General features: G+C 31.7%; 2 protein-coding genes across 4 annotated transcripts in view; both read right to left on the bottom strand.

Moving 5' to 3' along the window:
- Window positions 1–235: 235 nt before the first annotated feature.
- LOC108736606 (fork head transcription factor 1) lies at window positions 236–6,811 on the bottom strand. Of its 3 annotated transcripts, none has more exons than XM_025981307.1 (3): window positions 6,694–6,811; window positions 2,145–3,505; window positions 236–2,084 (listed from the first exon to the last, which is right to left on the bottom strand). In XM_025981307.1, the coding sequence occupies exons 2-3, from the start codon at window positions 3,354–3,356 to the stop codon at window positions 1,482–1,484; spliced, it is 1,815 nt and encodes a 604-aa protein (XP_025837092.1). In that variant the 5' UTR covers window positions 3,357–3,505; window positions 6,694–6,811; the 3' UTR covers window positions 236–1,481. The 3 variants fall into 3 exon arrangements, with proteins under 3 accessions (XP_025837092.1, XP_025837093.1, XP_025837091.1); XM_025981308.1 differs by lacking the exon at window positions 6,694–6,811 and adding an exon at window positions 4,207–4,402; XM_025981306.1 differs by lacking the exon at window positions 6,694–6,811 and adding an exon at window positions 3,854–3,997.
- A 3,918-nt stretch (window positions 6,812–10,729) lies between these two features.
- Window positions 10,730–14,254, bottom strand: part of LOC108736598 (nuclear pore complex protein Nup85) — a 10,666-nt gene continuing 7,141 nt past the window's right edge. Inside the window, exons 8-10 of the mRNA XM_018469076.2 lie at window positions 11,222–11,440; window positions 11,071–11,170; window positions 10,730–11,012 (exon numbers count right to left, since the gene is read on the bottom strand). Coding sequence (XP_018324578.1) covers window positions 10,808–11,012; window positions 11,071–11,170; window positions 11,222–11,440 — 524 coding nt within the window. The 3' untranslated portion in view covers window positions 10,730–10,807. The remainder of the gene's footprint in view (window positions 11,013–11,070; window positions 11,171–11,221; window positions 11,441–14,254) is intronic.

Below are 14,254 nucleotides of genomic sequence, written 5' to 3'. Positions count from 1 at the left end.
CAAAAATTGTTACTTATCATCAACTAATAAATTGACGCAACTTTTATTATTGTTGTTCGAAATAGAAAGTAATTAACAGTAGAAAGTGCACCTAGTGCTGGACACGGAAAAAGGCACAAAAACCACTCTCAGTGACTTATTTTACAGTGTTTTTATGTTCAAAAGACAAAAAATTGTAAACATACTAAATGCAATAATAAAAACGAAATTGACTTTCAAAAATACTTTACACTGTTAATAGTTTACATGGTCCAATAAGTATGACCACTTTATGGCTTCTAAACTTTTGTAAACTCACTTGTAAATCTTTTGGCTACATTCTGAAACGATTCATAGACCCACTACAAATAAATTTATGATCACTAAAGTCTTTCAAAACGTTTTAATATATTTCTAAACAATCCTCCAAAAAATCACGAATTTATATGTGAAGCTCAGGCTTACTAACACTTAAAATCAAGCCAGAAGATGTTTGGTTTCTTTTAAAAAGAAATTTATGGCTTGTTTAGGTTTTCCAAAAGGCCACAAATTTATTCACAAACCCGAGATTCAAAATCTTCCAAATGCCATGATTTACTTATGAGCATCAAATGAACTAATCAATAATAAACTTTTATGATCTTTTATGTCTTCCAAAATGATGTGAACTTGTAGTTATGCTATTTAACTTCCCTTAAAAATAAAGTTGTCCTTTTTTGAAAATTAATTTATGAAGCGGGCGTTAACTTAAAAAAAATTTGGAACTAATTAAAACCTTTCAAAATACTGCCAAGTTTATTTACGAACATTAGGAGCACCAAAAATAAAAAATTGTGATCATTTAAAGATGGTGCAAACTTTTTGGTATGTTATTTAACTTTTTCTTAAGATACATTTACGTTTCATTGAAATTTTTCAAAAGGTCATTAACTTGAGATCCACTCCCAATAAATTTATAATTAAACCTTTTGAAATATCACTAGGTAATGATAACTTTTTGATCGTTTGAAGTCCCTAAAAGAATTGGAAACTTTATACCAACCATTAACGACTTCTTCTAAATTCTTCGAAAAGTCATAAAGTTCATTGAAGGTTTTTGAGTTTAAGTCATAAAATTAACTATTAAAAATAAGCTTTACAAAAGTCAATTTCACATAACGTTGCACCTTGTATATTTACAAATAAAGATCTCCAACAATAATTTTAATATTTTACCACTCACCGTCAGAAAAAAGAGAAAATATATTTTTTTAACATCATTATTGCTTTTACGACAAAAAGCTCATTCGCATGTACGCATTCAATAAAAAGGTACAGTAAAAAATTTTTCACAATTATTGCAAACCCCAATTTCCTTACATCCCCACAGTTAAAAAAATTTCAGGCCAAAAATCTTTAGCTTTCACGTTTGCACTCTTTTACCCAGTAATAATTTATTACCTTCCTTCGTCATTATTTTGACGAAGAGTTACACACATCAATACATCTTTAAGCCCAATTAATTAAAGGGAATCCAACAGAGAATCCAGCATTTCCAATTGGCAATCGTCCCAGCCATTCGACGCTAGCAAAAGGCCTGTTAAGTCGTCTTCAGGTAAAATATGATTATGTTCGATAATTACATTTTGATTGGGCATTGAGGTGGGAGTCGTTAGGGGAGTCTTATTATTTGCATCGTCATCGTCCCCGTTGCAAGTGCTGGTCGTCGTGGTGGTGGTAGTGTTGTCTTCCATATCACAAAATTTTATCAACTTATCCAAACACTTATTGCTTTCCTTTTTCGTTCTGTTCGGTTTTGAACAATTGATATTTTCGATTTCCGTTTCACCGTAAATTGAAATGTTCGAAAGGATGTTGTGTTTCCTTTCCCCGGTCCTTTGGGAACTTCGATATCTTTTAGTCTTTCTGGCGGGTTTGACCACCTGTTCTTGCTGTCTGTTTGACCTCGGCGCCCTCACGGTTAGATTGGATCGTCGTTTGGATCTTCTCGACTCTTCCAATCTTTCCAAATCCAACTTCCAAAATCCTCCTTTGCCCGGCTCGTCCTTTGACCTCGCCACCTTTATGAAACATTTGTTCAAAGACAAATTGTGCCTTATAGAATTCTGTAATGTAAATAATAATGTCCAAACACACATTATCAATTATTTAAAGCAGCAACTTACTTGCCAGTTTGGATCTGCTTTTTTGTAATACAAAAAGTTCTCCCGTATCCAGTGATAAATAGCAGAGAGGGTCATTTTGTTACCGTTTTTGCCCATGGCCATGCAGATGAGGGTGGCATAGGAAAACGGCGGTTTTTTGTCCCCGTTCTTTTTATAAAAGTTAATATTGATCGACAAGTCCTCCTGAGAACTCGGCTGACTCTTTTTCTTCGGTTTTGGAGAAATTGGAGGGGTTGGTAGATTAGGAACTGCCATTATATTCGTGATATTGTGTAACCAATTCAAACTCGTCAAATCCGTTTCTGAATTAGTATCATCCTCACTGACAGGACTTAGCATGGACGACTTGAAGGAGTTGTCTGTTTTCTCGGTTGGATACGTCTCTTCAGTAGTCTCTTTAGAACTTGTAATAGCGTTTTGGGGTTCAACAGGAGGTACGTCTTTTTTGTTGGTGGCATCAAAAGTGATAAGTTCTTCATGGGACACGTCGAAAATGTCCCCAGATGTCACGATTTCGTTTTGGCAAACGCCAAAAATGTGACTGTTTTCTAACGAATTGGAAGTGATATCGAAAACGTCGTTCGAATTGGCAGACTGTTCAGCAGAAGCGGGAACGACCATGAATTGAGGAGTTGAAGCGGGATCCCCGTTTATTTGAAAAATATTGTTATCTATTTGAACCCCATTGGTATCTACAAAATTCCCGTTTACGTTGTGAATGATATACTGGGTGTTTACAAACCCATTCGGGCCTTTGTACTCGATTTTGAGAATTTGATTATCAGAAATGCTGATAACATCGGACGAGTTGATATCGTTCGTTGTTTGAACGACAACCTCCTCTGCCAATGAAATTTCGTTTTCACAGCCAGCGGAAATTATAATATCTTGGGGTTCTAAGATGTTGTTAGTGTCTGGTAATTGAATCCCAATGTCATGGCCCAGTTCTAGAGCAACATTTGATGGATTGAGCGCTTCGTTTTCAGATTGATATGCGGAAAAACCGTCCGACTGAATTTGGTTACATAGCAGATTTGCTTTTGAATCGCCATCTTCCAAAATTTGATCGTTTTGGATATTCTTTTCAACTAAACTTTTGTCACAGCTTGAAACTTCCATCTTCTCGTTGAATATGTATGAGCAATTATTCGAAGTAAATAAATTCTCTGCACTATTCTGGTCTACTATATAATTTTTGTCGTAGAATTTCATGATTCGACAACTTGAGCCAGTAATGAGCAACTAATTAACATTATACTGTTTGGACGGATTCATGGGTACAAGCAGGTAAAGTGTTTGTCAAAATTCACATATTTAGATATGCATTTTTATACACATTTTGTACACCTATTATCTTACACCTGGAATTAGAAACCAATACATTTTGTACAAGAAAAATATTACAAATAATAAGTAATAGCTGCAGCGAAAAACAATTTTTTTATTTTCATAGTTTGCTAATAATCATAAAGTGCTTTAATATATAATATATAATCAATTAAAGTTTCAAAAAGGATTACACTACCATGTTTCCATTTCATTCACTATTTTTTGAGAAGTTAACCGATCTAGCTATAAATATGATTATACACTATTTAAATTGTTGAATTCAAAGAAATTAAAATAAAAATGCGCCAAAGTATATTATGATTTCGTGAAAAATAATTATCTAAACTCACTTATAGTTTGTTCTGAAAAAAAATTCATACCTATTTTGCTTATTTTCTAATATTTATCCTTAAGTTTATTGATTCTCCCATGTACTATTCCAATTTGAACTATTGGAGCTATTAAAAAAGAATTTAGATTCTTTTTAGACACTCTCACATTAAATAATAACTAATTAATTAACTTGTTTGAACATTTTTTTGACTTTGACAACTATAATACATCAAGCCTACTTTGCTCAAAACTTTGCAGTTTGTATGACCTATTACTTATTTAAATATATATAGAATCCTTTAAAAAAACAGTTAGAAGCTAAATTGAAGTTAAGAATTGCCCACGAAATCTGTTAAGCAATTTTCTTTATTGGGTTCGGTAAAATCACTTTCCCACTCACCTAATCACTTCTGACCATTTTATAGTCCATCAAGAGGCCCTTGGGGCCCTATTAGAGAACCCCAGAGGGCCATCACCGACGATAAACCCACTCGATTGCTCTTATTAACGTCTGAGGGAATCACTCATTGTTTAAACATACACAAGCATGTCAGGTAGTTTGGTATGACACGTTCACCCTACCGCTTATTCGATCTGAAAAGGGTGCAAAGTTGCGAGAAAACCCGGAGATAGGGTCGATTCGACCGGCGTGACGTCACCCAATGACCACCTGAGCTATCTACGATCAATATTTTTCCGTGAGAAGGAGTCCCGGGAAATTGAAGAATAAACATCTCATCGATTGCGCGGAAATTGCCTGTCTGAAATATGCATTAAACCCCATTGACAATCCATCAATCGCCGAAGACGATAAAATTGATAAAAATCTTATTCAGGGAACATATTTACAACAGCTTGAATATAAGGTGCCAATAAACGGTACCCAAAACTGATAAAAGAAATAAAAAGGAAATTGTTTGATATCCAAACGTATATTGCCATAAATGTGACTTTAATTGTGTAAATTAGTGCCTAAAATGCCTAACTAACTTTTCAAATAGAGTGTAAACTCTCTATAAAGGAAATCAAACTCTTTAATCCTATTTTACAGTCTAAAAAGTACTAAACTTCTAACGACAATCAAAATATTCACAAAGAGATGTACATAAATTTCAGGTCAAACCAATGGAAACCTTCACTAGTTAATTATTTTCATATGTTACTTTATACAGGGTGAATAATGTTGTAGACATAATAAACATGTTCCTCAACAATTAAAGTTCTTGTTTTCTTTACCGCTTAACGCAACCTTTATTTTATCATGTCCCAACTTGTCTACATAATTCCGCAATTAATGTCTCCAACATCTGACATTTTCCCAGAAGTATGGACGGTTTTTTTTTATGGGGAGAACGTCCCTCCGGCCAATCATTAAAACGGTGGCATTAACTAATTGTAAGCAGATTGCAAATTACTTCACTTGTTTTTTATCTATCGAGATGTTGTCAGAATTGATTGCCAGAAGGCATGATATAATAGAGCGAATTGGATTAAAGTGGGTGGTCATTAAGTATGATAATATCGTAGGTGCCTACGGATCTATAGAAGGGGTGAACGTAGTGGTAACCAATTAGAAACTACAATCGGCTTTTTTTTTTGTTTATTATATGTGGTGCCTTTTCGCATTTCTTTTTAATTTGAACGGATTAATATTTAGATTGTTTCTAATTAAGTACCTAAAAATGGCACCTCACACACGTGCTTTTATCGTATCTATTAGGAAAAGTCAGTTTAGGTTTTAATTTTGAATGCCCACATTATTTCCCAAATAAACTCAATACGCGGTTGATGACAACCTTACGTTTATTTCTATTCTTGCATTTTACTTTACGAGGGGTAGTTAGGGGTGAATAAAGTACTAAAGCATGTACCTTACAGTGCGAGGTCTTTTAGATTTAGATCGTTTTGTACACAATTAAGTCGCCAACGCATCCATTTTCCTAAATGGCTATTTAATTTTTTTGTGGGTTTTTCGCTCTAGAAGGAGTTACATGTTTGATCCGATAAAAAATTTAGTGTTCGCGTGAACAATTCAAACGATATCGATTCGGGAAATATTCAACTTTTAGAAACAGTAAAGGGCATCTTTTGAGAAAATAAAACAAAATATTGAAAAGTATCTTTGAGCAACAAAATCGTTTGTAATTAATTTCTAAGATAAAATTTGGGCATTTGGATAATACCTAATAGCATTGGATAATACCTAATAAAATAAAAATAGGAATTTATAAATAAAATACTTTAGAAAATCGATTTTTTTATCATAACAAGAAATCCTAATCCAACTTAACTTAAAAGTTTGGAAACATGATTCCAAATGAACTGAATTTGTTAGTTTTGAACGCGTTTACTTGTAAATTACATTGTACACTTTTAAAACAAATGTTAGCTAATATAGCTGGTTAAATATATTTATTATATTCATTATTTATTTTCTGTCTATGATTTATAAATAACCCTAGAAAATTACTATTTTTTTCCTTTTTTTCGTAACTTTTTAAGAACAAATGTAGTAAGAAATAAATATTAACATTTTAGTAAATCTTAAATAATCAGTATCGAAGTTTTCTGTTGGAAATCTAGAGATAGTTACCAAAAAGGATTTTCAAAATTACTGTTTAAATATTGAAAGTAGAAATTATGAAAAAGTAATGAAAAACAGAAAAGTTGTGCAACATATAAAAAATTATTTTCGTTAAATAACAGTTTAATAGCAAACCAAAATGGAACTATGGTATCTAAATACAGTTTAATAATCATCATATTAAACAATTATTCCTTCTTTTATGTTTTTGAAAATGTGCAAAATACCTTCAATAATTGCTTTTCCTGCAGTTTACCAAAACAATGATAATTAACAGAAAAACCTTAAAACGTAATTACTTACCCCTTGCTGCATCAAGCAAAATCCAAAAATTCACATACAAAAAACACCACCACGTTTTCGTATTTATGAATCCTAACACGCGATAAATTTTCCCATTTTATTCCAGGTCATTCCCAATCGGTTACGTCATTTTACCTTTTTTTTAATTTATTTATTGTATTTTGTTTCGTTTTTTTAAAAATTCACTGGCACTAGTGTTACCTTTATCGCGATATTATACAATAGCAAGTTCATGAGCAACCCAGCGGAAAATAATGATGGTACGATACAGAACAACACTGGTGGTAGATACATGTAAAAGAACATTCCATTTTCCGTGCACCCCTGCATGATATTGTTCATTCTTAATAAACATCCCCACTACAACGAAATCGATTGGTGTGTGTAAGTCAATTTTCTGGAAATTGTTGATGATTTCATTTTCAGAATTTATTCAATTTTATCAGGAATTTCGAGGAATAAATCTGAGACACACAGTTACCATTTTCTTTTTGCTTTTCTTTTTGGAACACAACCCCGTTATTACATTGATAACATCTGCAGGGACAATGAAATTAATCGTGAAGGAAAAAACTAACATTACTCAAGTTTTTTTCATTAGAAGCTTTTGGATTTTATTATAAATTTTAGTGTTTTATTAATGTTCAAAATTATTCCTTTTTGCAAATTGTTGCTAAACTAGCTTATTTACAATGTAAATCGAATATTTGTAGTAAATTTCTATCAAAATCTCTTTAAAATGTTTCCAATAATAATTTACCAAAAATGGCCCCTATTTAAATTGTCAGAAGCTGCAAAATATCAACTTTTCTTTCTATTCCTACCTATTTTTAAAATCAATCAGCAAGAGGACCATTATTAGATCAAAATAGGTACATACAAGGTGTTTGATAAATAATGGTCCCACTTGTTCGTTGATTACGAGTACTCTGTAGGAGGTACAATTATTTATTAGAGTCCGTTACTAAAACAACTAGCTACCTGTCTTTTATAACCAGGTGCCTGACCAGGTGTAGTTAAGATAAAAAATACGCGATCAAAGGGGCTACCCCTATAACAAAGTCGCTGAACCGTGATATTACAACAGGGAGGCAATTTAATTTACTCATTGTACAATAATGGTTTACCTAATACAGATAACACGTCATGTATCTAGTATTTTGGGTAGAACTGTCTACTGTTTACCTATTTTACTGTCCAGGTGCCATTTTTACCAGTTTGTGCATTTCTCGAAGTTTAGGGAAGTATTTTTTTTATTTAGTTTTACAATAAAATACTTGACTGAACTGTTTGTTTTTTTATAAAATTACATTATTCAAAGAACTGTTCTTAAAAACTCAATAGATCATTGAGGAAGTACCTATCTGCCTATTTAATATGAATTTTACCAAAATAAATTGTCGTAAGCAGTAAAGTAGACTTCATAAATCCAAAAATTATTAGTTATGACAACAGAATGAATGCAAAACAAAAAAAAAACAACTTGGTATCTATCAACGTAATTTAAGTTATGAATTTTATGAATAATCTTTTCTTATTACTAAGAAAAGCTTTAGACTGACTTAAACATCTGTTTTATATTAAAGTAGCATTAGGTAAGCATCTTTCATTCGCCTCAGATTTCAAATTAGAACAGTTGCTGTGGCATAATATTGTTAACAAATGCAAGATGTTTTATAATGTCCGGCGCATTCGCCATTTTTGAATATTTCATTTCTTCTATGCTATTATGTATCTAATACTTCGTGGTTACTTCAAGTTAATGTAATAAAAATCAGATATAAAAACCTTTTATATCAGTTAATAACACCCTTTTAAATATTATCACACAAAATATTAAAATTAAATTTCAATAGATAAGTACCTAATGTAGGTACCTGATGAATACCTAACGAAAAAAAAAAATATTATAGAATAATAAATCAATCATTAAGAACGTACCAAATTCAATACTGAGATGCTTATATTCTTGTATGTTATCCATAGGTACAGACCACATGTTACAATTAGCACTAAACACATAATTAGTTAATTAATAAACAAAGTCACCGGTAAAACGAAACTGAAGCACAAAAATCCGAAACGTACGAAATTATTTCAGTTAAAGAATCGCTCTGTTATTTCGCTTAATACATACATATTAATAACTGTTTGTATAGTTACACTGTTGATAAACGCAAACAAAACTCCGTTCGTTTTCTACGAATGACCTAGAAAAGGTCACATCCTTTGCCATTTCATGCATTGAAATGCAAAAAAACTGATAAACTAATGCTCAAAAAGTTTTACTACTTTTACAAGAAATACCTGGTGCCATACAAAACTTTTTAAAACAAGTTGTAGAAATGTGTTTAAAACAATTTTAAACTGGTGCGTTATTGTGCTTTAACATAGATTTTTATAAAGTATTAAACTTTATTTAGTTTATAAATGATAAGACTGAAAAATATGTAGGAAAAGAACAAATATTATATATAAAAAAAATTGTGTGCTGTCAGCACAGGGCAAAGTAGTATTACGTAAAAGTGTACGATGTGTTGCATACCCATTTGCAAACAATTCTTTTAAATTTTAATCATTGATTTCTATACATCTATTAAAAACCATAATGGCCGACATCAGTGACAATGCGACAACAATTGAAAAAGAATGATGGCCGACAACAGCAACAATTAGAAAATAATGATGGCCGACATCGGTAACAATGCGACAACAATTGAAAAAGAATGATGGCCGACAACAGCAACAATTAGAAAAAATGATGGCCGACAACAGCAACAATGTAAAAAAGAATGATGGCCGACACTACGCAATACTATTGTTCACAGAAGTGAATTTCGACCACTGACTTCGTTTTTACATGACACGGCTAAATAAATAGGACATGTACAAAGACCACATGAAAAATTGAACAAGAAGATAATTTAACCTTACTTTAACCCTGTTATCAGCTTATCTTCACGTCCTTTTTAAACGCTTAAGCTGAATGAAAGACATATAAAATCGGAACGATTAACCATTTTAAGGTAATAAATTTGTATAATTTATCATTTAATAGTTAATATTCTTTCTGGTTTTAGAATATAGAACGCTTTAACCTAACTTTACAGTAGGTCAGGATAAATTCAGCATTTTAGTTTTAATTTTCTGAAAATGAGACAAAATCAAGCTTACACGCTGGTTTTCATTAAACGATACAACTTCGTACTCTTAGGGCGTATGAGGACGAATTGGGGTAGGCGTATATGGAATGGTTTTGGTGGAAAAGTACAAACAGGTGAAAGTATTATTGATGCAGCACGTCGAAAATTTAAACAAGACACTAATTTAGAAGCCAACGATTTAAAGCAGGTTGGAGTTATTATTCACGAATCTGCAAATAACGACGTTGTATCTGTGGTGCACATATTTACTGCTTGTGAAACTACAGGACAGCTAAAGATAAGTGAAGAACTGGACCTAACTCGTTGGTTTCACTTTGCGGATGTGCCTTTTGATGAAATGTGGCCTGATGCAACATTTTGGTATCCAATTATGTTCAGAAACAAAATTTTTACAATCCACGTCATTTATAATGTTATTCAAAAATTGAGGTACCGCATAATTTACGAATTTGATAGCATACAAAAAGCAGTAAAGGATGTAGAACTTTTTCTTTCAATGTAAATTACTTTTTTTTACTCAAATGACATAATTTGAAGCTATGTACAAAGAAATTCATTTTGTTTTCGATTTTTATATCAAATCAGTGGCTGGAGTCCCACTTTTGTTGTAATCAAGGATCTCATTAGTTTAGAAACTGAATTGTTTATTAGGATGCAATCTATTTATTTTATTATTAAATTTTTCTATTTAGTTAGGAAGTAACTGTTACCTGAGAATCTGTTTTAGTTTTGTAAGTTCATTTACAGAAGAAATAAAGTTATTTTTTTAATATTCCTGTTTTTTTTACTTATCGTTAGAAATAAGTCACATGCAAAAAATAAATGTGTAAGGTTATCCCATCCCCATTGTAACCCCCATAAATAAAAAAGAATTCTCAAAAAAAAAAATTTTTAATTCACACTTATAAAAAGCACAGTAAAAAAAACTTACTATTAATTTTCGAACGTTCTCAGGCTGCTTGGGCTTCGGTTGTTAGGGCTCTGGCCAAATTTCGTGCAGCAGCAATTCGAATTAAACTTATTTTATCTTGTAATTCGGGCAATTTTGATTTTTCTTCTAAACAGTGAAGCAACATAAATGTATCGTTAGATGAGAAGACGATTTCGTCTGATTCTAGTAAAGGTAAGGCGTCTGTCAACAGTGTAATCCAAAAGCTGTAATTTCAAGAACAGTTTATAATTATTTTCGTACAGAAAAAAAATTTTTACTCACTACTTTGGGGTAAGTTTTGAAGACATAAGAGATATAATAATATTCGCAGCTTCTTTGAAATCTTTTAAGGCATAAACTTTATGAAATTCAAAATATTTGCCTACAAAAAAAACAAAATTGATAATCTACAGACTATATAGTTGAGACTTACTTAGAAATGTTAGTCTGTCACAAGACAACATCGCTGATCCCAAATTTTCCAAAAGATCAGGACATAACAGTTTACCTTCTGTGGTATATTTACGTAAAAATCGATCTGCTAAATATGAAGTAAAATATCCATCTTGAGACTTCAAAGCCCAACTCAAAGCATTTCCCATTTTACCTCTTCTTAAACAATTGATTCCTTGTACTTTACATACACTTTGTGCTAACAAAAAAAATAACATTTATAAGCCTTTATTTCTATTTACTTAAATTTTATGATTTTACAAGTNGTGAAAAATAATTATCTAAACTCACTTATAGTTTGTTCTGAAAAAAAATTCATACCTATTTTGCTTATTTTCTAATATTTATCCTTAAGTTTATTGATTCTCCCATGTACTATTCCAATTTGAACTATTGGAGCTATTAAAAAAGAATTTAGATTCTTTTTAGACACTCTCACATTAAATAATAACTAATTAATTAACTTGTTTGAACATTTTTTTGACTTTGACAACTATAATACATCAAGCCTACTTTGCTCAAAACTTTGCAGTTTGTATGACCTATTACTTATTTAAATATATATAGAATCCTTTAAAAAAACAGTTAGAAGCTAAATTGAAGTTAAGAATTGCCCACGAAATCTGTTAAGCAATTTTCTTTATTGGGTTCGGTAAAATCACTTTCCCACTCACCTAATCACTTCTGACCATTTTATAGTCCATCAAGAGGCCCTTGGGGCCCTATTAGAGAACCCCAGAGGGCCATCACCGACGATAAACCCACTCGATTGCTCTTATTAACGTCTGAGGGAATCACTCATTGTTTAAACATACACAAGCATGTCAGGTAGTTTGGTATGACACGTTCACCCTACCGCTTATTCGATCTGAAAAGGGTGCAAAGTTGCGAGAAAACCCGGAGATAGGGTCGATTCGACCGGCGTGACGTCACCCAATGACCACCTGAGCTATCTACGATCAATATTTTTCCGTGAGAAGGAGTCCCGGGAAATTGAAGAATAAACATCTCATCGATTGCGCGGAAATTGCCTGTCTGAAATATGCATTAAACCCCATTGACAATCCATCAATCGCCGAAGACGATAAAATTGATAAAAATCTTATTCAGGGAACATATTTACAACAGCTTGAATATAAGGTGCCAATAAACGGTACCCAAAACTGATAAAAGAAATAAAAAGGAAATTGTTTGATATCCAAACGTATATTGCCATAAATGTGACTTTAATTGTGTAAATTAGTGCCTAAAATGCCTAACTAACTTTTCAAATAGAGTGTAAACTCTCTATAAAGGAAATCAAACTCTTTAATCCTATTTTACAGTCTAAAAAGTACTAAACTTCTAACGACAATCAAAATATTCACAAAGAGATGTACATAAATTTCAGGTCAAACCAATGGAAACCTTCACTAGTTAATTATTTTCATATGTTACTTTATACAGGGTGAATAATGTTGTAGACATAATAAACATGTTCCTCAACAATTAAAGTTCTTGTTTTCTTTACCGCTTAACGCAACCTTTATTTTATCATGTCCCAACTTGTCTACATAATTCCGCAATTAATGTCTCCAACATCTGACATTTTCCCAGAAGTATGGACGGTTTTTTTTTATGGGGAGAACGTCCCTCCGGCCAATCATTAAAACGGTGGCATTAACTAATTGTAAGCAGATTGCAAATTACTTCACTTGTTTTTTATCTATCGAGATGTTGTCAGAATTGATTGCCAGAAGGCATGATATAATAGAGCGAATTGGATTAAAGTGGGTGGTCATTAAGTATGATAATATCGTAGGTGCCTACGGATCTATAGAAGGGGTGAACGTAGTGGTAACCAATTAGAAACTACAATCGGCTTTTTTTTTTGTTTATTATATGTGGTGCCTTTTCGCATTTCTTTTTAATTTGAACGGATTAATATTTAGATTGTTTCTAATTAAGTACCTAAAAATGGCACCTCACACACGTGCTTTTATCGTATCTATTAGGAAAAGTCAGTTTAGGTTTTAATTTTGAATGCCCACATTATTTCCCAAATAAACTCAATACGCGGTTGATGACAACCTTACGTTTATTTCTATTCTTGCATTTTACTTTACGAGGGGTAGTTAGGGGTGAATAAAGTACTAAAGCATGTACCTTACAGTGCGAGGTCTTTTAGATTTAGATCGTTTTGTACACAATTAAGTCGCCAACGCATCCATTTTCCTAAATGGCTATTTAATTTTTTTGTGGGTTTTTCGCTCTAGAAGGAGTTACATGTTTGATCCGATAAAAAATTTAGTGTTCGCGTGAACAATTCAAACGATATCGATTCGGGAAATATTCAACTTTTAGAAACAGTAAAGGGCATCTTTTGAGAAAATAAAACAAAATATTGAAAAGTATCTTTGAGCAACAAAATCGTTTGTAATTAATTTCTAAGATAAAATTTGGGCATTTGGATAATACCTAATAGCATTGGATAATACCTAATAAAATAAAAATAGGAATTTATAAATAAAATACTTTAGAAAATCGATTTTTTTATCATAACAAGAAATCCTAATCCAACTTAACTTAAAAGTTTGGAAACATGATTCCAAATGAACTGAATTTGTTAGTTTTGAACGCGTTTACTTGTAAATTACATTGTACACTTTTAAAACAAATGTTAGCTAATATAGCTGGTTAAATATATTTATTATATTCATTATTTATTTTCTGTCTATGATTTATAAATAACCCTAGAAAATTACTATTTTTTTCCTTTTTTTCGTAACTTTTTAAGAACAAATGTAGTAAGAAATAAATATTAACATTTTAGTAAATCTTAAATAATCAGTATCGAAGTTTTCTGTTGGAAATCTAGAGATAGTTACCAAAAAGGATTTTCAAAATTACTGTTTAAATATTGAAAGTAGAAATTATGAAAAAGTAATGAAAAACAGAAAAGTTGTGCAACATATAAAAAATTATTTTCGTTAAATAACAGTTTAATAGCAAACCAAAATGGAACTATGGTATC

Source organism: Agrilus planipennis, unplaced genomic scaffold (assembly GCF_000699045.2).
Source record: "Agrilus planipennis isolate EAB-ADULT unplaced genomic scaffold, Apla_2.0 scaffold5, whole genome shotgun sequence".
In the NCBI taxonomy this organism is placed as follows: Eukaryota; Metazoa; Arthropoda; class Insecta; order Coleoptera; family Buprestidae; genus Agrilus; species Agrilus planipennis.
This window is presented reverse-complemented; position numbering and strand designations above follow the sequence as displayed.

Excerpts from the sequence above, each read along its gene's own strand:
- LOC108736606 (XM_025981307.1), bottom strand. The coding sequence starts at position 3,356 with ATGAAATTCTACGACAAAAATTATATAGTAGACCAGAATAGTGCAGAG. Across the intron at positions 2,085-2,144 it reads AAGCAGATCCAAACTGGCAA|AATTCTATAAGGCACAATTT; the intron begins GTAAGTTGCTGC and ends TTTACATTACAG.